Source organism: Sminthopsis crassicaudata, chromosome 2 (genome assembly GCF_048593235.1).
Source record: "Sminthopsis crassicaudata isolate SCR6 chromosome 2, ASM4859323v1, whole genome shotgun sequence".
Classification (NCBI taxonomy): domain Eukaryota; kingdom Metazoa; phylum Chordata; class Mammalia; order Dasyuromorphia; family Dasyuridae; genus Sminthopsis; species Sminthopsis crassicaudata.
In genome coordinates, this window is record NC_133618.1 from 244,469,451 (window position 1) to 244,494,506 (window position 25,056).

The 25,056-nt window shown below is 32.3% G+C and overlaps 1 protein-coding gene across 6 annotated transcripts in view; it reads right to left on the minus strand.

Moving 5' to 3' along the window:
- The window catches only part of LOC141555648 (serine/threonine-protein phosphatase 4 regulatory subunit 1-like), a 65,320-nt gene that overhangs the window by 15,757 nt on the left and 24,507 nt on the right, over positions 1–25,056 (minus strand). For all 6 annotated transcript variants that reach the window (XR_012486290.1, XM_074288684.1, XM_074288683.1 and 3 more), the window contains 8 exons: positions 22,835–22,977; positions 20,854–21,000; positions 8,088–8,195; positions 7,266–7,331; positions 6,126–6,284; positions 4,922–5,094; positions 3,044–3,501; positions 965–1,161 (listed from right to left, as the gene is read on the minus strand). Coding sequence is in view for 5 of the 6 variants with exons in the window: in XM_074288684.1 (XP_074144785.1) it covers positions 965–1,161; positions 3,044–3,501; positions 4,922–5,094; positions 6,126–6,284; positions 7,266–7,331; positions 8,088–8,195; positions 20,854–21,000; positions 22,835–22,977 (1,451 nt within the window). In the remaining variant the exon portion in view is untranslated. The remainder of the gene's footprint in view (positions 1–964; positions 1,162–3,043; positions 3,502–4,921; positions 5,095–6,125; positions 6,285–7,265; positions 7,332–8,087; positions 8,196–20,853; positions 21,001–22,834; positions 22,978–25,056) is intronic.

The following is a 25,056-nucleotide window of genomic DNA, read 5'->3' on the forward strand; positions in this document are numbered from 1 at the left end:
AAAAACGTCAAAAGAAAAAATCTAAGAGAGCTGGCATACAAGACAGGTAGATCAGTTATATCATTGATATAAAGTAACTAACTGAAAAAAAAAATGGTAAAAATTGAAAAACTGGACTCATAAGCCTCTGCTTGGTCATAAAGATATACTTAAAAAAAAGAAAAGCCTTCTTTGGCATAAGTTATTGAAAACCACATTCTGACAAACAGGTGAAAGCTAATTTAGAGCCTCAGTACAATACTAGACCTTTGAATATGTCTGTTGAAATAGATTGGTTTTGCTCTACCGTAGTTCTGATTTTGAGGTGTCTCTCTATCCTGTTAATCAAGTAAATATCCTGGATCAGACTGGTCTGAGTGGAGCTGATGTGGTCCTGAGAAGTTAACAGTGATCTATCTTTTTATACCAGGAAAGTTCTACAAAAGGGAATTTTGGAGAAGCACTACCAGGTTCACTGGTTCAGGCCAAAAACTTTCAGAGTGCTAATGATAATTGTTTTTCACTGAAATCTTTCCCCTATGAAAATACTCATGCCATTTTCAGTTTTCACCAAGCTTGTTGAAGTATTTAGATCCTGGAACATTTGCTAGAATTACCTTCTAATTACTCAATGAATTCACCCATTATTTTTAATACTCTTAAATGCTACTAGCTGTGACTTATGATTTATGTGGCCAGCCCCATTAGAAAACAAAAAAGCAAAACAAAATAATTGTTTTCAAATCAATTGTAGAGGAAAGTTGTTTTTTTTGGGGGGTTTTTGTTTGTTTGTTTGTTTTATAACTTGCCTTTCTAACTCTTTATATTCTAGAACACATCCAGGGTTATCTGCTAAGTGATTATTGAGAGTTATCCTAAAAATGACCTCAACAATACAACTTTGCTATTTTGCTAAGTGAGATTTATTAATACAATGCAGATTTATAGTTTCTCTTTATTACTCAGAAAAAGTGTAGATACTCACTGTGCTTTGTATTACCCTGGTCATCAACAGCTCATTTTGGGATGATATGGAAGAGACAGTGTTCTGATTTTCAGTAGTAGAGCTAGGCTCTGAACTGGATACTTCCTCATGGGATTCTTCTACATTTTTAGTTTCAGAATCACCCATAGAGTCAAGCTGGGCAGCTCTAAGTGCAGCTGATAACACCTGAACCTGAGCTATAATACAGAAAAGATTTAAGCAACTGTTAATGTTTTATTTGACTCAATTTCAGAAATAGGTAGGTTGTTTCAAGATCAAAATATACAATGTATACATATGTAAAATATATGTGTGTGCATTTTAAACTTATTTAGCCTTAGGAATAAAGGAAGACTTCCTGATTTTGAGAGCCAGATGATGTGCTCTGTTATGCTTGTGCATTTCTGCTTAAACAAAACAGACTCGGGGTTTGATAGGTAGAGTTTGAGCCTCCTTCTCTGTGCTTAAGTATTCATTTCTGGTAAAGCAGAAATGGCATGTTATCACTTCTTCCATACGTTACAACAATTCCTAATTATGTCATGCTTAACTGACTAAATGTTTTTCTTAAAATATCCCTGTGAAAATAGTTGTATTTTCATTCCCATTTTAAAAAATGAAGAATCAGTGGCTCATAAAGTTTATTGACTTGCCCATTGTCACTCTGCAAGAAAGATCAGAATATTGACTATATTATCTACTCACACACATTTTATTCAACAAAATCAAAATGTTTTGCACAACTTTCTATAAAAATAAATACAAAAATTTTTTGCAAACTCTTCTAAGTTATAAAATGTTTCCTAAAATTTTATTTTTGTATTTCTATGATGTAGAGTCAAAATGTTTAGGGATAGAGATTAGCAATGATGCTGATTTCATTGAAAAAGAGAACTCCCCAATGAAGGAAATTTCTTTGAACTCTGGCTCCAAAAACTGCCAAGAGCAGTGAGAGGCTAAGAGATCACAGAGCCAGGATCACAGATCACAGAGTCACACTTGATTTCAGGTCATCCTAGTTTTGGCAGGCACTCTATCCATAATTAAATGTGTAGTTATGTGAAAAGAACTTGTTTTCTTCTAAGTATATTCAACAGATCCAAACATTTACAAAACAAAAATATATTTTTTCACTGATATTTCTTCAGTTAAAGATAATATAACTACATTTAGCTTATTTCCTTTATAAATTTGAAAGAAAGGAAATCTATGGATTCTCATAAAATCCCCTAAAACCACAATAATTAAAAAACACTTCTTTCTACATGAAAAAGTTGGGTTTTTTTTCCCTAGATCTCTCTAATCTAAAAATAAAAAAACTAAATTATTTAGATAATGTAGGGAGTTTTGATAGTGAACATAGAGACTTCAAAATTAATTCCCCAATCCTGATTATTAATAGAAGCAATATTCATAAAGGGGAATACTTATAAAAGGGTAAACATATGATAGTTGAAAAAATATTAAGTTTACAGAGAGAAATACAAAGTTCACATTCCTGTTCTGCCATTTACTAGGTGTTTGACTATGGGCAAAAGTCATATCTCTAAACCTTATTTGTTGTTCTGTAAAGAGAATAATACTATCTAGCTCACAAGACTGCTGGTAAGGAAAGTACTTTGTAAGGTATAAATTACTATATCAATTTGAACCCTCTTACCTAGCTTCTCTTTATCAGTGATCAATGTACTATTAAAAACAGAAATTCTATAATACTGTCAAAACATACACGCTTTTACCCTTATAACTGATTTCAAACTGAATATGTGTATCCTCTCACAGACTCATATATACAAAGACAACAATACACTTTCTAGGCAGTGATAAGTTTGAGCTGGTTTCTTCACACTTAAACACATACATACTCATATTCATTCTCTCTCTCTCTCTCTCTCTCGTTCTCTCTCTTTCTCTCTCTCTCTCTCTCTCTCTCTCTCTCTCTCTCTCTCTCTCTCTCTCACACACACACACACACACACACACACACACACACACACACACACACACTCACTCATATAGAAAGAAGGAAGATGTACTCACACATTCCATACAGACAAAATCACAATTATTGACTTATACCTTGGACATCTGGATCATTCATCATATGTTCCTGTAAACTTTCCAACACTTTTTTTATTTCACTACTGGCAACACAATTCTTACACACAGTGTCAGGTATACAGCATCCTTCTTCCTGTTGCTCAGTCTTGGTTTGAAGCAGTTCTAAATCCTGGCTGATATCTGGGAGAGGTGTGCGCCAGTAAAGAAAATTATTGAATATGTCCTCAGAACTTCCTGAACAGGCTCTGTTACACAGTCCCTGGCAGCTGTTTACTTGACTATCATTAGCATTTTTGATTGTACAAGAATTGTCATTCTGGCAACTTTTGATCAACTCCTCTTCAGCACTAGCAGGACAGGCCATTCTCTTTTCCATTTCACCTACGTGCGAACTTTCAACATGCAGGAAATTACTACTTTCAATTGATGTTCCTTCAGTCAATGGATCTGGTTTTATGTGTTCAGGATTTCCTGAACTAAGAAAATGGGAGGGAAGGAGGAAAAACAAACAAATAAACAACTTAATACCCTGCAAAGCACATATGTCTGGCAGCACTGAAATATCTATCCACTAAAGACTGTCTTCTTCCCCTTAGTTCTCTTTCCCATTTCACTGCTGGATCTCTTTAGGCCAAGAACAAGGGGAACACACACACACACACACACACACACACACACACACACACACACACACACACACACACATACACACACACACACTATTGAGTATATGAAATACATTTAAAGTAGATATTAAATATATCAAACTCTAAATAATCAAACATATGCTACTAGACTCTCACAAAAGATTAGAAAAGAATGGGGTGAAAGTTTTGCCTAAAATCATCTTATGCTCTTATCAGAGAAAGAAGGAAGGGAAGAGTGGGTAGAATGCTGGACTTGCAAAAAAGAAAAGCCTAGATACAAATGCCATACCTTTGAAACTTATTGGCAGACAAGGAAATGGTTTAACATCTCTGTACCTCAGGAAAATCTCTAAGACTAAGTAACAGATGAATGACAACTTGAAGTTCCCTCACTAATGAAATCATAGATCTTTGACAGTGACAAATCTCTATCTTACATTAAAATAATAATAAAATAATAATAGTTGATTAAATCATAATTTTTCTAAAAAGCTTACGTGCACAGCATATATCAATAACTCCAGTCATCTTATAAGTGTCTGCCTAAGGTAATATGAGAGCTAGGATGCAAAACTTGCAAAAGAGTTACAAGTGAAATAATCCACCATCAATATGTAAAACAGACTGCTAAGTTATCTAATTTTAAATGTCACTTTTGTATATAACTCAACACATATTACAATCTTCCAGGACATTTGGGGCTCTTACTATTATATTCATATTATTTATAGGCTTTCCTAGAACTAAAAGGTGAAAGCGAAAATATGTTTCTAAATTATTCAGATCTCATATTCATAAATATTTCACGTAAACTTACAACATGTAATCACTGTTACTTATAGTAAAGCGGTTTTGTTTCAATACATCTATTATTTTTTTTAATCAGACTTGTGATTTCATTAGTGTAGCAAGCTTCCAGAGAGGAACTCCTCTATCAATCCTCCTAACATGCAACTGAAAGTCTTAAAGAGATTCCTGGAACACTAAAAGGTTAAGTGACTTGTCCAGAATCACAGTACCACTACATATGTCATACAATCAGAAGTGGGACTTGAACACAGCTATTGTTGACTGTGGGTCAACCCTCTATATACCTAGTCACATTGTATCTCACTAAAATTAATATAGTTCTCTAAATAAATAAAGCTCAAATTATGCATTTTACAAAAACAATGTCATAGCCACTCTTGACTATTTATACAGAAAACAAACTTGAAGCAATAGCTGTTTTTTTTCACTTTGGGCTTACCAAGATGATGTAATATTGACACAACTACTTGTGGAGTCGGAAGTTGGAGTTATATCTTGTGATGGTGGCCGGATACTTAGGGTTCCATCCTCTCGAATATAAAGACCAGCACTAGATGGGTTTGCAAAGGTAGAAATAAATGGTCCAAGAGACTGAAAAGCAGCCTGTCGTACCTGTAACAAGACAAAAATGAGAAAAAAGGAACAAATGTGACCTCATTCCTGCATACTAGATATCTTTGCTTAGGGCTCCTATCAGATTCATTCAACTCAATTTAACATGTTTTATGGAGCAGGATAAGTGTTCCCTAAATCATCCAAGGTGAAATAAGTAGTCCAATTCTTATTCCTTTAAGTGCAAGGGGGAAAAATAATTTTAAAATAACTTTATACCTTCTTTCTCCTATCTCCCAAGATCTCTAACATAACAGCTATTGGTACACTATTATAACAAAATTATATTACTTCCTTAATTAATATTTTCATTTCTTTCTGAAATGTATATCTTTGCTGTATCTTAGAGCTAGAAAAGACCAGAGGTCACTATCAAAACTTCATGTTTTGCAAGATAAGTTAACTGGGTTCTAGGAAAGAAAAGGCACACAGATAAATTAAAAATAGGGGAAAAAAAACTTTAGATTTAGGTAATTTATGGCCTATACAAATGTCTTAAATTCCTTTACTGCTGAAAAGAATGCACTATAAACACCTATCAAACCATCATTCAAGAGCTTAAAACTAAAAGATATTCTATTGTTTCTTTTTACTTGCTTTCAAAATAAGAATCATCAGTAACAATTCCTCAGTAAGGACATATGTGTATCATACTAGAAATGAGATAAATTGAAAAAACTGGAAAGAAGACAAGCTTGTTCTTCACTATGCTAAGTATGAGACTTGCTAACAAGTTCTTAAAAGGTGGCAAAATATTCCTTCTACGAACACCCTCAAAAGGCTAACTTAAAATCAAGTAGAAAGCAAGCCAACAGTAAGCATACTATCACCTTTAAAGTGGAAATTTTTTTGACAGATTTTGCTGAAAGAAAATATATGGCTCAATTTCCCAAAATATAGAAGCCATAGCCATGAATTTGGAAGCCAGGTTAAAGATCTATACCTTCTGATTAGTTTTTAATTATGAAAAACTTAAGTCAAATATTTACATAGTGCTTTAACCCTCTTAATCTGTACTTCCTTCAACTCACCCATCTACAAGGGTCACTGATAAGATTGATAAAAAGAGGAGACAGTTTGGTTCTTCGAACTTCAGGTGAAGTTGTGTAGGACACAGCCATAAAGCATTCAGCACAAGCTTTCCGCATTCCCCAAACACTATCAGAGCAGAGTTCAAAAAACTTTGGGATCTGCCAAAACAAATGGAATAGAAATACTCAAACTAACTTTTTTGCAAGAGATTACTTGCATTTATTTCTGCTTCTTAAATTAAAAAATTCATGACAAAAATCAGTATCATTAAAAAGCAATTTAGAAGATATTCTCATTACTAATTTTAGTCATGATTTACCTAATCTTATCATGAAAAAAAAAAATCCTTTAAAAAATATCCACAATGATTATTTGTTAGGCACCTTTTTTTTCAGTCTCCTAACTATCATACTGAAATACATTTAATTCTGGAAATAATGCTAACTTATGGTGTCCATTGTTCTGTTTCATTCAAATATATTGGATACAAAGATAACTTTCATACATTGTCTCCAAAGTCAGGCAATAAGGATATTCCCTGACTTTTAAAATAAAACACAAATAACCTTCTTTAAATAAATTATTTTATTTATTATTTATTAAGATGATAAAAGAAAAAAGATTAACATTAATTTGAAATGAAAAGGATTCTATTCATTCAATGTTAAATTCTATTGGATAGTATTTCTTTTTTCCACTGCATCAAATTATCCTGATCTATATCTTGCCACTGGACCCAGATGGTTCTGGAGGAGAAAGTGAGGCTAATGACCACACAGCCTTCTCTCACTTAAATTCAACTCACACACAAGTCAAGGCATTACCTTCCTGATATCATGGCCCTCTTTCAAAATGAAGGACAAAAAACACCCACCACAATCAATTACAAAGCATTTGTTAAGCACCTATTACAAACTATTCTAAGTGCTAGGGATAGAAGTACAAAGGTTAAGTGCCTTTGTCATCAAGATCCATATATTCTACTTATCAGTAACAATTAAGTGCTTATGAAAATATTAACTTTTTAAATTGATAAATGTGGATTTTGGACTAAAAGTTAAATATATTCCAAATTAAGTGCAATATAAATAAAAAATTTATTTTAAAGTAGAAATTACTTTTATTTAAATGTCACATACCAAAAATTTCTCGGTAGCTTCTTGTCCAACAGCATTACAGACATCCCCAAAATTTGTAGCACAGACCTGAGATAAGGAAAAGGTATTACCTGTTACTTTTCGCTGGCTTAAATTTACTTTCTTTGGCTTTTAAAACTGCAAACAAGCAAGCAGGAAAAATAAATAAGAGTATATTTTTTTCTGACAGAAGAACTTGAACATACATAGGTACGTAGATGTTCCCAATTTAAACTTTGCCCCTTCCAAAAAAAAAAAAAAAAAAAAAAAAGCAAACCAAAGAATAGTTAAGACTTGTACAAATATAACCTTCTTTTCCCATAGAATCTCACATGCACTGTCATCAATAATGACAAAATGTAGCCCTTATATTCCCTACACATGGTAAATCCAGAGGCTCTGTCAAATAAGCAAAGTGGATTTGAAAAGCCTGGTTCGAGATTCAGAAAAGAAACAAAATTTTCATGAAGAAGCTATGAGGCAAGAAGAGTCAAAGGGCTAAGAACACAGATTACTAGGAATCTCCAAATATCATGTTTAAGCTGTTCCTGTCCATCATAGCATTTGGTGAATGCAATACCGAATAAAAATTCCTTTTCACAAAATGCTCTCAAACAATGATCTCATCCATATACATAAAATGGCATCTTCCTATTTCTAATAATTTACAATGAAAACTGATAAAATATAGATTATACATTCTACTAAAAGATCAATCTATTTTCATACCAGATCATTTCTATTCATGTCTATTCAGTCAAGAAATTGCAGAATAATTTAATTTGAAATCTAATATAAATTATGTTCATAACTAGATATTCCAACCTTCCGAACTTGGAAGAGCTTCCCATCACCACACAATTCACAAAATCGAGGAAGTAGCAGGCGTTCAACTGTGCTTTTGCTTAGCATTGAAGCCATTTTGCAGATTATCTATAAAAAGTAATAAAATAAAAATCATTTGAAAAATCAACATGCACCTATTAGCCCATAAATACTGCCAGTATATTTTGTTAAATTTTGAAATCAAACTAAAATTAAAGATCTTCCCAACCTGCTTTTTAATCATAACATTTTTAGATTTAGAAGGAATATATTCCTAGAGATCATATAATCCAAACTTTTTGCCTCATAGATAAGGAAACCAAGGCCCAGAAAGGTCAGCTGTGACAGGCCCAAGATCATACAAAGCAGTTATGTGGCAAAACAGGTATTTATACCTATGTCTTCTGGCTCCAGATTCAGTGCTTTACTTTTAACATTCTCAATATTCTACAAGATGTCCAAATAAAGTTAAAAAAAAAAAAAAAAAAAAAAAGACTAACTTACAATTTTTAAGCTTCACATCCCAATTTTAGATATTAATATTTTTAAACAATTATATGTTTATACGTTGTGGTTTTTGTTTTTTGCTTGAGGCAATTGGGGCTAAGTGACTTATCATGGGTAACACAGATAGGAAGTGTCTGAGGCCAGATTTGAACTCAGGTCCTCCTGACTTCAGGGCTGGTGCTCTATCCACTGTGCCACCTAGCTGACCCTGTTTATATGTTTTTATGGGGAAAAATTCCCGCGAAAAGGTACAGAATATTAATACTAATGTATAGACCTCATCTTTTTAAAACTTAGAGAACACATTTTTCAGCCTGAAGTTTTCTTGTCTAGAAAATGGGAATAGTATAGAAGAAAAGAGCAATGGATTTAGGGTGAGATGACGGGTTTCAGTTCCATTGCTCTTACTACTCGTGTGATATCATAGTAGTCACTCATCTTATTTCTGCCTTAGTTTCCTAAGGGAGTTTAACTAGGTAATATCTACAATTCCTTTTAGCTCTAAATTCTATAAGCTTTTGGCCAAAGATACTTCAATAAAAATATTAATATAATTAATGTAAAGGTCCTATACTCAAAGAATTATTTAAATATCATAAGTATTCTTTATTTGTAAAGAAAAAAGAGGAGATTAAAAAAATATCATATTCATCCCTCCCTCTAATCATACTCACTCAAACTTATTCCATTACAGTTTTAAGATGCTCAAAACTAAGAACATAGTGAATGCAGTAGCTTTGTTAACAAGATATACTACTTGGAGTCTGGGGCTATTTTTATGACATGATTTTTTACATATTTTATCAGAACCACATATTCTTCTTCTTCTTTTTTTTTTTTTTTTTTTTGAGGCTGGGGTTAAGTAACATGCCCAGGGTCACACAGCTAGGAAGTGTTAAGTGTCTAAGACTAAATTTGAACTCAGGTCCTCCTGAATTCAGGGCTGGTGCTCTATCCACTGCGGCACCTAGCTGCCCCTCCACATATTATTCTTTATAATGTGTAACCACAAAATTAATTTTTAAAAATTAGCTTCAACACAAAAGTTTTAAATCAAGAAATGTGAAAATTCTATTGAGAAAAAAACCTGTTAATTATAATTTCAGAATGCAAATAACCTTTCTGCCTACAAGAACAATTTTACTTTACCTATGGAGAATTGTTTATATAGTTCTAGACTCAATTAGAAAAAAGAATTCCTTTATTACCTAATTTATAGTAAAACATAACAGAAATAAGTATTAATTATAAGGAAAAATGCTACAGCTGTGTATAAAAATTTGTTTATTACACTTAAGAGTTTAACTCAAACACAGAATCAGTTTGACACTAAACTGATATGTAAATTATTCATAAAAATAAAAATTGTTGCTTGCTTCATAATTACTTGACAAATTAAAAAAAACACAATTTTTAATTTTTACAAATGATTTTTACACCAAAGTTGTTAACCTCATTATCAAACTAATTTTTAATTTAAAACAAGAATGGAAAAATTAATAAATAGGCTCTCTCTGGAGGTATGGCAACATTTTCCAAGCTGGGCAGAATATATTTAAGAAGAAGACTCAGAGAAAAGACAGAAAAGGAGAGTAAGTATGGAATAATTATGCTAATGAATAAAATGGTTGCTTATTCTCTTAGTAATGACCATACAAGGGGAATACTGCAAGCTACTTTAATCATCTAACCATAAACAGTACCAAATTTGGGGGTGGGTGGGAAGGGTTCTATATACAATTTAGGTTAAATAGCAATACAAAAATAGACCTATGGTTGACAAATATTAAAATAATTTAGGTGCATACTATTTTTGCAAGTTACTATGCTTGTTTCTAAGGATGAAGAGGCAAACCTAATATAGATCCTTCTTTCAAGATGTATAAATACAAAGAACAATTTTTAAGCACTCAATATATGCCAGATACTTACTTAGCTGAGCTCTGAAATATAAATACAAATAAGCAATACAATTCCTGTTCTCAATGACTTTATATTTAATTATATTTCATTTTAATGAATTTATATTTTAATAATTTTAAATATTTATAATTTAAATAGAGGAAAACCATATATAATGGGGAACTGGAAGGTAGAGGGAGGGGGAGATTAAGTTCTTGCATAATAGAAGAGTTCAAGTTTCTTATGGGGGTGATAAGACAAACTAGAAGAGTTTACGGTATGGTGACAAACAGATATACCTGATATAAGGAAAAATGAAATAAATAAAAAGAAGGCATCTAGACAAAGAGACATTGCATAACTTGAAGAGAGATTATAATTGTTCACATGACTATTATTTATCTCCCCAGAAATAAGTGTCAGGGATATAGTTGGGAAAGAAGTCTCAAAGTATCCAGGAAACTTCAGGTTAAGATAGCAGGGAAGCTATAGGGGACTTCCAGCCAAGATGCGGAAAGGACATACACATCTATTTAAGCTCTGTCTTGCTCTCAGAATATTTTTTTCATGACAAGGTCTCGGAATTAGTGCTTGACTAAAAAAGTCCAAGAAATTACCAACAGAAGATAACCTCAAAATTCGCCAGAAAAGGTCTGTTTTTGCTCACAGGTAGGGATGGTTAGATGGAGAGCAGACTGAAGGCAGGCAGCGGCAGCACAGCAGTCAGTGAGAGTACAGAAGGCAGCTCACACTGAGCAGACTGGAGGGGGGAGGGGTGTGATCTCAGCCATTTCTGTGGGGAGAGCTTTACCACAGTGAGACTAATCTGCCCTGGCAGCAAGCCAGTAGATCAGCAAACAAGCTATATTCACAGGAGGTAAAGACTCTAACCCCAAAAACCTAGGGTCTCTCCGGACTTGGCCACACCCACACAGAGTGTCTCAGCACGCTCTCAGAGTCTTAAGAGTGCAGTTGCAGCACAGCCATCACTGTTCTGCTAGTGCCTCACTGCTGTCCTCCACAGTCTATAGAGGAAGCTCAGTAATACCATCCAGCCCCATCCCCCAAAAAAAGCAAAAATAGCTCTCTAAAAAATAAAATTGGCGAAATGGAAAAAAATCCCATAGAACAAAACAACTCACTTAAAAACTCAATTGGACAATTAGAAAAAGACATAAAAAAGTGAGTGAAGAAAATAATTCATTAAAAATTAGAATTGAATGACTCGAGGAAACACCAAGAATCAGTCAAGCAAAACCAAAAAAATAAGCAGTGGAAAAAAATGTCAAATACCTTCTTGGGAAAACAACAGACCTGGAAAATAGATCCAGAAGAGACAATCTAAGAATAACTGGACTCCCTGAAAAATATGATGAAAAAAAAGAGCCTAAACACTATTTTCCATGAAACTGTCAAAAAGAACTGCCCAGATGTTTTAGAAACAGAGGGTAAAATAGACATTGAAAGAATTCATTGATCACCTACTAAAAAGGACCCTAAAATAAAAACCCCAAGAAATATAGTGGCCAAATTCCAGAACTATCAGATGAAGGAAAAAATACTACAAGCTGCTAGAAAAAAAAAATCAATTCAAATATAGAGGAGCCACAATAAGGATTACTCAGGATCTAGCAACTCCCACATTAAAGGATCGAAGGGCCTGGAATCTGATATTTCGAAAAGGCTAAAGAACTTGATATGCAGCCAAGAATAACTTACCCAGCCAAAATGAGCATTTTTTCCCAGGGAATAAGATGGACATTCAGTGAACTAGGTGAATTTCATCTATTTCTAATGAAAAAACCGGAACTAAACAAAAAGTTTGATCTCCAAATATAGAACTCAAGAGAAACATAAAAAGATAAAAAGAAATCTTGGGAACTATATTTCTATTATAAAGATACATACATATATATATATATATATATATTTATATATATATATATATATATATATATATATATATAAAGAACACATGTATAATTTATTCTAGAAACTAGAGGTGGAAAGGAAATTGTACCAGAAAACAGGTAAAGTGGGGGTACAGAATCTCATGAAGAGGCAAAGGAAACCTATTATATCTGAGTGAAAGAATGGAGGGAAATGAACATAGTGTGTATCTTACTCTTAACAGAATAAGCTTAAAAAAAAATATTCGACATATTCAATTTAAGGAAAAATTTCTCTCCCTCCCCCCCCCAATTGAAAAATGGGAGGGGAAAAGTGAAAGGGGAAGGAGTAAGCTAAGCAGAAGGAAATACAGAAATCGTGAGGAAAACAGGTAAGATGGGGGAGGAACTCTAAGGGTGGGAGGAAGGGAAGGGATACTAAAAAGGGAGGGATGTGAGAACTCGCAAGTTTAATACTGAGGAGATGGATAAGGGAGAAGGAAAGGAGAAAAGCATAAGCAGAGGTTAACAAGGTGGCAAGTAATACAGAATTAGTAATTTTAACCATAAATGTGAATGGGGGAAACTCCTCCATAAAGAGGAAGCAGCTAGCAGAATAGATTAAAAGCCAGAATCCTACAATATGTTGTTTAGAGGAAACACACTTGAACCAGGGTGATACATACAGAGTAAAGGTAAAAGGCTGGAACAGAATCTACTATGCTTCAGGTGAAGTCAAAAAAGCAGGGGTAGCCATCCTGATTTCAGATCAAGTAAAAGCAAAAATTGATCTAATTAAAAGAGATAAGGAAGGGCACTATACCTTGCTAAAGGGTAGCATAGATAATGAAGCAATATCAATATTAAACATATATGCACCAAGTGGTGTAGCATCTAAATTCTTAAAAGAGAAATAAGAGAATTGCAAGAAGAAATAGACAGTAAAACTATAATAGAGGGAGATCTAAACTTTACACTCTCAGAATTAGATAAATCAAAGAGGTAAATAGAATACTAGAAAAGTAAGATATGACAGATCTTTGGAGAAAACTAAATGGAGACAGAAAGGAGTACACTTTCTTCTCAACAGTTCATGGAACCTATACAAAAATTGACCATATACTATAACATAAAAACTTCAAATTCAAATGCAGTAAGACAGAAATAGTAAATGTATCCTTTTCAGACCACAATGCAAAAAAAAATTAAATTCAATAAAAAGCCAGGGGAAAATAGACCAAAAAATAATTGGAAACTAAATAATCTCATACTAAAAAATAATTGGGTGAAACAGCAAACCATAGACATAATTACTTCAACCAAGGAAATAACAATAATGAGACATCATATCAAAATGTGTAGGATGCATCCAAAGCAGTAATAAGGGGAAATTTTATATCTCTAGAGGCCTACTTGCATAAAATAGAGAAAGAGAAGGTCAATGAATTGGGCTTGCAACTAAAAATGCTAGAAAAGGAACAAATTAAAAACCCCCAAACACTAAACTTGAAATTCTAAAAATAAAAGGAGAGATTAATAAAATTGAAAGTAAAAACAATATTAAATTAATTAATAAAACTAAGAGTTGGTTCTACGAAAAAAACCAACAAAATAGATAAACCCTTAGTAAATCTGATTAAAAAAAGGAAAGAGGAAAATCAAATTGTTAGTCTTAAAAATGAAAAGGGAGAACTTGCACTAATGAAAAGGAAATTAGAGCAATAATTAGGAGTTACTTTGCCCAACTTTATGCCAATAAATTCAATAACTTAAACTAAATGGAAGAATACCTTCAAAAATATAGCTTGCCCAGATTAACAGAAGAAGAAGTAAACAGTCCCATCTTAGAAAAAGAAATAAAACAAGTTATTAATCAACTCCCTAAGAAAAAATCTCCAGGACTAGAAGGATTTACATGTGAATTCTATCAATATTTAAAGAACAATTAACAACAATGCTATATAAACTATTTGAAAAAATAGGGATTGAAGGAGTCCTACCAAAATCCTTTTATGACACAGACATGGTACTGATACCAGGTATCTTGAAAACAGAGAAAGAAAATTATATACCAATCTCCCTAATGAATATTGATGCTAAAATCTTAAATAAAATATTAGCAAAAAGACTACAGAAAATCATCCCCAGGATAATACACTATGACCAAGTAGGATTTATACCAGGAATGCAGGGCTAGTTCAATATTAGGAAAACTATCAGCATAATTGTCTATATCAATAACCTAATTAACAAAAACCATATGATCATCTCACTAGATGCAGAAAAAACATTTGATAAAATCCAACATCTATTCCTAACATCTGATAGTATAGGAATAAATGTACTTTTCCTTAAAATAGTCAGGAGCATATACTTAAAACCATCAGTAAGCATCATATGTAATGGGGATAAACTGGAACCATTCCCAGTAAGATCAGGAGTGAAACAAGGTTGTCCACTATCACCATTACTATTCAATATTGTATTAGAAATGCTAGCCTCGGCAATAAGAGTTGAGAAAGAGATTAAAGGAATTAGAGTAGGTAATGAGGAAACCAAATTATCACTCTTTGCAGATGATATGATGGTATACTTAGAGAACACCAGAGATTCTACTAAAAAGCTATTAGAAATAATTCACAACTTTAGCAAAGTTGCTGGATACAAAATAAATCTACATAAATCCTCAGCATTTTTATACCTCACCAACAAAATCCAACAGCAAATTCCATTCAAAACAACTGTTGATAGCATAAAATATTTATAAATCTATCTACCAAAAGAAAGTCGGGAATTATATGAGCAAAATTACAAAAACACTTTCCACACAAATAAAGTCAGATTTAAATAATTGGAAAAACATTAAATGTTCTTGGATAGGCTGAGCAAATATAATAAAGATGATAATATTCCCTAAACTAATCTGTTTATTTAATGCTATGCCAATCAGACTCCCAAGAAACTACTGACCTAGAAAAAAATAACAAAATTCTTATGGAAGAACAAAAGATCAAAAATTTCAAGGGAATTAATGGAAAAAAAAAATCAGATGAAGGTGGCCTCACTGTATCTGATCTAAAACTATATTATAAAGCTGCAGTCACCAAAACCAATTGGTATTGGCTAAGAAATAGACTATTTGGTCAGTGGAACAGGTTAGGTTCACAGGACAAAATAGCGTACAACTATAGCAATCTCGTGTTTGACAAACCCAAATATCCCAACTTTTGGAACAAGAATTCATTATTTGACAAAAACTGCTGGGAAAACTTGAAATTAGTATGGCAGAAATTAGGCATGGACCCGCACTTAACACCATATACCAAGATAAGATCAAAATGGGTCCATGATTTAGGCATAAAGAACGAAATCATAAATAAATTAGTGGAACACATAAGATAGTTTACCTCTCAGACTTGTGGAGGAGGAAGGAATTTGTGACCAAAGAAGAACTAGAGATCATTATTGATCACAAAATAGAAAATTTTGATTACATTAAATTAAAAAGCCTTTGTACAAACAAAACGAATGCAAACAAGATTAGAAGGGAAGCGACAAACTGGGAATACATTTTTGCAGTTAATATAGTTTAGGTAAATGAGGAAGCTGTGGAAGCAGGGGGTGAGAGAAGATGTAATCAACTCAGTCAATCAATCAGTATTTATTAAGCATCTATCATGTGCCAGGGCCTACGGGTTGAAATATTATTTTGCATAAGTGGTGAGCATAGAAGAAGCATACAAACATAAAATAAAGGAATGGGAAGAAAAATTGTCATGATTCCATTTTTACAGAACCAGATAGAAAAAGGCTAAAAATACAGACACATTCACATACAAAGGGTTTGGTGTAGATACATTCAACACAAGAGGGAAACAGTTAAGGACAGGGAAAGGGATGAGTGGTATAAGAAATAGAGTGAAGGAGGGAATGATATACAGGGATGAGTGGTATAAGAAATAGAGTGAAGGAGGGAATGATATACAAGCAAAGAACATCAGCTTCAGAGATTTTGTCATAAAGTGGAGATTAAAATTTATAAAGGTAAGAAACAGGTTGTGATCTGGACTTAGTGAAATAGAAAAGGGCAGAGAACTAAAAACAGTTCCACTATATATTATTTGTGTTAATTAGACTCTTTCTTCCTTTCTTCCCCCTTTCTCTATAAATATTAAAGATGGGGGGGGGGGGGAAAGTACGTGTACAAGAAAGGAAATAAATAATTAACAATCACAATTATGGACGTGAATGATATTGAATTCACCCAAAAAATGGAGAAGGGTAACAAAAGAGATCTAAAAACTAGGATCCAATAATGTTATTTAAAAGAAACATACTTGATATACAGATTCATATGAAGTTAAAATGAAAAGAAAGGAATAAGAATTTATATGGAATCTACTATGTGTCAGGCACTATGCTAAGCATTTTATAAATATCTCATTTGCCTCTCATAATAATTCTGTAAGTAATTCTGATTATTTTCCTTGTTTTACAAATCTGAGTTCAGATTTGAATGAAGATCTTCTTGATTTCAAAAGTGGCATTACTCACATGGAGGAGCTAGAACAAAATCTATTTCAGGTGAACTTAGACAAAACCAGGAGTAGAAACCATGGTCTCAAACAAACCAACAATAAAAAGAAATGAATTAAAGTTAGACAAGGAAGGAAAAATTATATGTAAAGACATCATAATAAATTTCTATCAATACTATATAAATCCCTATATATACATATATGAGGAATTGTACTGACCTTCTGAAGATAGAAAATAAAATACTAATTAAAAGAACTTTTAAGAACATGTTCAGAAAAAAACTAAGGCTGCTAAAAACACAAGACAAATGGCTAAATTGGACATATGACATATCCTGTAAATTCGAGCTTAATCATAAATGGAAAAGATAGACATTGAAAAATAAAGAGGTATTTAAAACATAGTAAGAAAACCAAAAATGAAAAGATTATTTTTTTTAGAACCCCAAACAACAGAAATGTAAGAGGAATGAATAAATACAGAAGCCAAGGATAGCAAAAACAAAAGTGGCAAAAGAAATCATTAACACTCTTTCTAAATACATAAGACAACATAAGGGGAAAGTTCAGTAGAGGTGATAATGAAGAGGTGGACTTCGGGCATAATGAAAGAACCTGGTAATATATCCTTTTCATAGGTAAATTAATGCTTTCTTTTTTTGGTGGGACTACATCACACCATAGGAGGGTCCATAAACAGGGAAGGTATAACAGGATAAAAGAAAAGACTGTGTGATTACCCTTATTTAGCAATGAGGGTAAGGTGACTTGTATGTTCTTAGAAAAAAAAGAGCCTTAAAGAGAATTACTGAGGCGGCGGAGGGAAAGACTAAAAGAGGATAAAAGAAAGGCAGCCTAACTCTGAAATTACAAGAGTTCTAGTAAAGAATGCTCCTAAGGATCAAGGGAGATAATTGGTGAAGGAAGATGGGAATCCTTCATTGACATGAGAGTCCAATTTTATTTTTGGAAGTCATCCCTATATAATTGATTCCCACTTTCCTAGTAATGATAAAGTTCTTAGTAGTTACAGGTATCATTTTCCCATAAATGCATGTAAACTGTTTAACTTTCTTGAGTCTCTTATAATTATACTTTCATATCTATCTTTTATAACTCTCTTGGGTCTGATATTTGACTAAAGGCTATAAAACTATATTCAACAAAATAATCAATCACTTCAGAAAACTAATGATGAAACATGCCTCCCACTTCTTGAGAAAGAATCTTAGACTATAGGGGCAAAACAAGGCATACGTTTTCAGGAACAACCAAAGTAACACAGCTTTATCAGCTAATTTTACAATAAAGGGTCTTTATAGGAAGAGAGATAAGTTAGGGTCGAGATTCAGAGAATTTGGCAGTAATGCAAAGAAAACTAAAAGCACAAATGAAACATTTAAAAAATTCAAAGAAGAAAGCAGAAGAAAGGGGATACAGGAAGGATATGGTAACTCCACATTACTTTTATACACACATATACACACATATAAACTATCTGCATATAATTTATACAAACAATTTACATAATAGATTGACAACTTCAAAGTCTAATCTTTTTGTCTATGTAAATATTCATGTTTGCTGATTTTCTAATAACAACAAAAAATACTGACATGTAAGCTTACTATTAATATAAGGAGAAACCTTCAGTGATAATGGGGAAATTCTACAACTAAATTTAAAAAAAAAAACTTGCCTCCCTGAAGTAAGCAAAAATGTATAAAAGAAGGAAAAAAGAGGAAAAAAGGAAATTCTTTAGTTTTATTTAATCTAGCAGCCCTCTTCTCCTTTCTCTCTTGATATTTGGTCAAGCTTAGATTAATAGTTCCCAAGGTTAAGATAAGATCTCATTTGAATTGACTGCAACAATTTTCAATATTTATTGGAAAGCTAACAATGAGGTACATGTTAATAGCTGGTATTTCTTAGCAAATAACTAGCCAAAATGATATTCAATAAAGTGCATGAAAAGTACAATTTAAGGAATATATGAGGTCTAAATCAAAAAAGATCATTACTGGAGGAATCTGTCAAGACTATATGGATGACATAGCATTTGAGTTGGGTCTTTAATGAAAAATAGGACTTAAACAGCTTAAGATGAAGGTCCTTGTAAGCACTCAAAACAAGTGTGACCAAACAAGACTTTCACAAGGCTAAATATTTCTGTAATTAGGCCAAATTAAAAAAATATATATATAACACTAATCATTCTACAAACACAGATATGTTCACTATTAAAAGGATTTTACATGAATTTCAATCACATTGACACTTGTATATATAGATAATAAATTAAAATTATTTTTACCAAGCAAAACAATAGCTAATTATATGATGAATGATTCTTGTAAAGAATATTATTATAAGCTCATTATGTTATTTTCAATACTTGTATGTTAAAAAAACAAAAAGAATTTTATTGAGGATAATATATTATTTGGCAATAAGACAAAATAGTGAAAAGGCCATAAGGCTTACTTTTTATTATATTAGTCTTCATGATAAGACATATCTCATTATCAGAGAATATCCTAGAAACCTGCCTGATGCCCAGAAGAGAGAGTTAAATAGCTAAGTTTTATTGGATATATGCCAAATATTCTTATAAATACAATACCCAGTTTCATTTTAAAGAATCAAAGTAATTAATGGCTTTAAAAGTGTACTAAAGGGATCTCTAGGATACCTGAGAATTAAAAGTTAATAATCATATTTCCTTGAAACTTTTTTTTATAAACTTATGGAATATACAAATATAATGACAAATATAAATTTGTCAAAAAAAGTCAATCCTTAATCTTATGGTTGAAGAAAATGAACATTAAAAAAAAAAAAAAAAAAAAAAAAAAATATATATATATATATATATATATATATAAGTCAAGTATTCTGATGCTGTATTGTATTTTAATCATATGCAAAATTTTAGGGAAGCTGTTGTTCTATGATACATAATATTTTAGAATCTTGAACAAAATTCTCTTTTCTAATTTGGCCCCTTCAAATCTGATAAAGATTTTTTTTCTTTGTATCTTATCAAACTCATAAATAAGGCTTTTTTCAGTTCTTCAAGAATAACTCTAAAACTACGGCTAACTTCTTCAATTAAGTATCATATACATTACAAGGCATTTCAAATATAGAAAACAAAGACCTCCCTCTTTATTAATTACAACTGACATCATAATTATTTAATTTAAATAATAATTATATTTTAATAACTATGATAACATGACTATTCAAATCTATATCATTCTTATCTTTTCAAAGGCCATATAATTAACTCATTAATATGGAGTTCGATAATCAATACTCTGAATTTTTTCTCACGAGATATAGACATTTTATAAGATTTATTCTTTGGCTTTATTTCTATAATTGATTTAAACACCATTGATATACAAGTCAAATATAATTTATTAACAGAACATGAGACTTTATCATCGTAGGCTTTTGAATGACCAATGCTACACTTTACCTCCTCTTTCCAAGCTTTCTTGTCATTCTTGGTACAGATGTCATCATAGTTGGTAGCAGCATATTTCCCCCCTCCATTCAAGAACATTACTATTAGAAACCCTACCCTCCAACATAAATTCAAGATTCTAGGGCAATGAATAATTTTTTTTTCCTCACAAATAGATTGAGGATCTTTACAAAAAAGCTAGTGCCACAAAAGAACAAAACAAAGCAAAAAATTAAAACTAAAAACAAACTAAAAAATGATGTTCAGTAATAAAATGCTAATTTTTAATAATAAAATTAAAAATTGTGGAATGTCACTTGCTGAAAATTTGATAAATATTAATTAAGCAAAAAAAAAAAATTCAGACTGTGAAAGTCTCTTTATACAAATTACCATATAAATATGTGAAGTGAATATTCATATGTTACCATATAAATATGTGATCAGGATTTACTTACATTCACAGCTTCTGCTTTATATTCATCATCACTGTCTGGAGCAGATAGGTCCAGTAGTATTGGGCAGACTTTGTTTTCAATATCATTTTGAAAAATTAGATCCTGTTCCAATAGAATTAACAGTACTTCCTGACTTGATTTCCTAACCTAGAATAGTTTAAAAAAAAAGGGGGGGGAATAGGGGAGAGTGGGTGGAAAATTGTTTCAAAAAAGGTTTTCTTCTCCTTATTCACATAAAGTTATAAACAATATCAGATTAGCATTCTAACCTTCTATTCACACCAAATATAGCACTCTAGTTGCTATAATTCAAAAAAGATGTGCTGAAATTAGAATATGGCTAGAGAAGGATAATTAAAAGGACTAAAACAAAGAAGCAATTTCCATATGTCAACTGACCAAAATCAAAATGAAAACAAACAAAAAAATCCAAATCAGGTCTCTTTAAATTGGAAATGTAAAACTGGGGGTGGAGAGGGACATATAAAAGAAGTGAAAAGTGATTAAGTTGTAAAATCATGAAGGCTATAGAATGAATGAGCTTAGACCCCATAAAATCTGAAACATAAAAAATTTTAGAAAAATAAAAATAAATATATAGTGGTACTTTACACATTAGATAAAAACAGACTTAAAAGAAATTAACCCCATCCCAAAAAAAGTGGGAAAACAAGTTGAAAATATAAAAAGATTAAGCAAAACTGAGATAAATGTGTATTCCTAATCTTTCTTTATAATCTAGTATATTATTTATCAATCTAAGCTTTGCATTCATGGCATAGAGGTCACATATATTAAAATTTTAAACAAAAAAGCTATATAATCAAATTGGGATTTTAAGATGATTAATCAGGAGCTGTGTTTAGGATGGGCTGGAGAAGGGAGAGGATTAAAAACAAGGAAATTGATTAGAAAGCTACTGCAATAAATCTTGGTGTGAAGTGATGATAGTTTTCCAGAACAGAAAGAGAGAGAATAAAAGATATTAGAAGGTGTGACAAGTGACGCTGGTAATCAAACAATATGGGGTGGTGAGAGAAAAAGGATCAAAGTTAACTTCAAGGTTTCAAGCCTGATTGAAATTTAACAGAAATGGGGAAATTAGAATTTTTCAGGGAAAAAAGCAATTCATTTGGTGTTAACTTAAGGATGAGATACTGACAGGACATGAATGTAGAAGTATCTTATAGGCATTTGTAGATGTCCAACTAGAGCTCAGGAGAAGAACTGGGTCTGGTAATGTGAGAATAGAGAGGAGAGCTAAGGACATGGAGTTTTAAGTTCTCCAAAATAAAGAACACTTAAAAAGTTGAGAGGGCTTGCCTTTGGATACAGTTAAGAGAATAGCAGGAGAAAAAGATGCCAGGAAAGAGCAGTAAAGAGCAGAACTACATGTCATAAAGGCCAAGAAGAAGAGAAAGAAAGGGTGGTCAGTAATCTCAAATTTTAAAGAGAGCACAAGGACCAATGAATCTGTAAAATAAAGGGATTAGGCATAGTGACTCAAAATCCTCATGAGCTCCCAATTTCTCAGTATGATTTGGCTCTTTAAAATGTAACAACTAAAACCCTCCCCAAATCAACACAATTTTGAGGGCAGTTTCAATAGAATTGTGAGGACAGAAGCCAGATGACGAAGTTAAAGAATAAATGAATGAAGGAAGAATAAAAGTAGTGGGTTCAGAACACAGGAAGAAAGTACCTCAAAGAAACTGTAGATCAAGATGTTTTTCCTAGACGTGGTGATGTATACATGTGTGTAGTACAGTTAGAAGGAACCTATTAAAAACATCTATTTTGTCAAATAATTAGAAGGATCCTGAATAAATGGAATGACTAATTCTTTAGTTACTTAACACAACCAAAAAGGCTAACAGCTACTACACCGAATAACAGAAGGTACAACTCTTCTCAAAGAATTTAGTATAATTAATTTGCTCACCATACAAAATTGGACAAAAAGACTCAAAATTTTCCAAACCTGGTTGTTTGGATCCGTGAGATATCGCACAACAATGGGCATAAGATATTCAGAGAAGGCCAATGGAAAATTTGGTCGGTTTTCTTGCAAAAAAATGGCAATGGGAGGTATTTGTTCCATCAGCTCTGTCCGTACTGTAGGCTCTGCGACAATGAAACAAACAAACAAACAAAAGGAATATACATTTAGAATAAAACAAGGGCAAACCTAAATGGCTCAGTGGATAGAGCACCAGCCCTGGACTCAGGAAGACCTGAGTTCATATCCTATCTCTGAAACTTAATATTCACTTGCTGTGTGACCCTGGGCAAGTCACTTAACTCCAAATGCCTTGAGGGAAGGGGAGGAAGAGAATAAAATAAGATCTGGATATAGTATACATTTAGAACTTCTAACTTTCCTACAACACTTCATCAAAAAAACCAAAACATTGTAGGTGAAAATAGTTTATATTTGTGCTAGTAAAAGACTTAAAAGCTAAGTAAAAGTTTCAAAGCATAAATAAATCAAACTGGACAATATGCAAGATACTGGAACAACATGCAAAAAAAAATTACAACTGACTACCTGTGTAAGATCTATAGGTTGTTATAAATTTCCTATGAGAATACTTATTAATCATAAAAACATATCCTCCTATAATTTATTAATCTGTTATTTTTACAATTCTATTCATTATAAAGGCCTCATAAATAGTAACTAATTTAAAAGAAAATCCATTTTAAAGTTTTAAATTATCAAATTAAATCTTTTAAATGTATATCTACAATTAGGACTATGGACCAATATGCTCCAAAGACCCAAAATGGATTTGCTGGGCTCCAAATATTTAAATGGGGGAAGTCTTTAAGAGGGATCGACCAAAAGAGTCTAAAACTCAATTTGATGAGTTTTCTAATCAACTTGATCAAATTATAAAACATAAACCGTAATCTCGGTGACAGTAGTCTACTATCCTCTTACTAAACAATTGCTGACCCCATCACTAAGTCAAGATGACAATCTTGATTTTTTGGTTTATTTTTCATTTCCTTTTATTTTTCCTACTTGGAAGACAAAATAGCATAAAATAGGTCTGATTTTAATCAAAAAAAGAAGCTTGTGTCCACAGTCTTTGCTTGCCAACACCGGAAATTATTGCCTTGGAGGAAAGGCACACAAAAATTGCACATGCTTGCAGATGACCTGAAAAGAGAAATTTTGAGAATAAACTTATGCAAACTCAGGAGATAACAAGAACCAGGACACCAGAAAACTTGCCACAGAAGCACATGGTAAAGGGAAATAGGCATGTATTTGTTCTGCAACAGAAGTTACTTCTCATTTCCACTTCTAGTAACCCGTAATTTTCTCTTCATTCAAGACTCAGATCAAAAGTCCCTTCCTTCATGAGGCCCTTCCTGACTCCTGCTCCCCTGCTTTTTAATATTCCCTCCTCCAATTGCTTTGTATTTATTTTCTATGTGTTGTGTGTGTGTGTGCGCACATGTATGTACAAGTACATAAGTGAACATACATATAGGATTTATGTATTTCTGAATATTATATAACCTCAGTGTAAGGTACACGCCTTGAGGAGCAAATACAAAGCTGTCTTGCTTTATATTTGCAATCCTTAGCACTTGCTAAAATGCTTGGCACATGACTAACACTTAATAAATATTCCCCCCCCCCCCAAGTCCTATTCCTCTGAGTTATCATGGCATGAAAATGACCTTGGAGATTTTCAAATATTTTATCATTGTAAGCTGAAAAAAGCTTACAGACTTACTATATTGCCTGAAAGTCAGCAGAGCAAAATTGAGGTTCACTACTTAGCTGGTCAAAGAAAGAATGTTTTTGATCAGAGCAATCTAGTAAGACCTAGAAACTAAGTCAAGGAGAAGTTATTTAACATAAATTAATGAAAGGAATAGCCACAGATCCTTAAAGCATTCAAAAAAGAGTATTTTGGAATATTTGAATGTTTCAAAGCAAAATGATCAAATTATGAAGCAGGATTCAGATTCCAAAAGATGAATATCATGTGTGTGCATGCATGTGTGTATATCTACAGAGATAAGATAGATATCATAGATAAGACAGATCTTATCTATGATAAGACAGATACAGATGTTATTTCAAAACACTTGATATTTTGATGACTTTCCAGGGAATAAAATCAAATCATATAGAGTTAATAAAAAAAATTATTTCTATATAGAGTTCATTATCCTAATGAT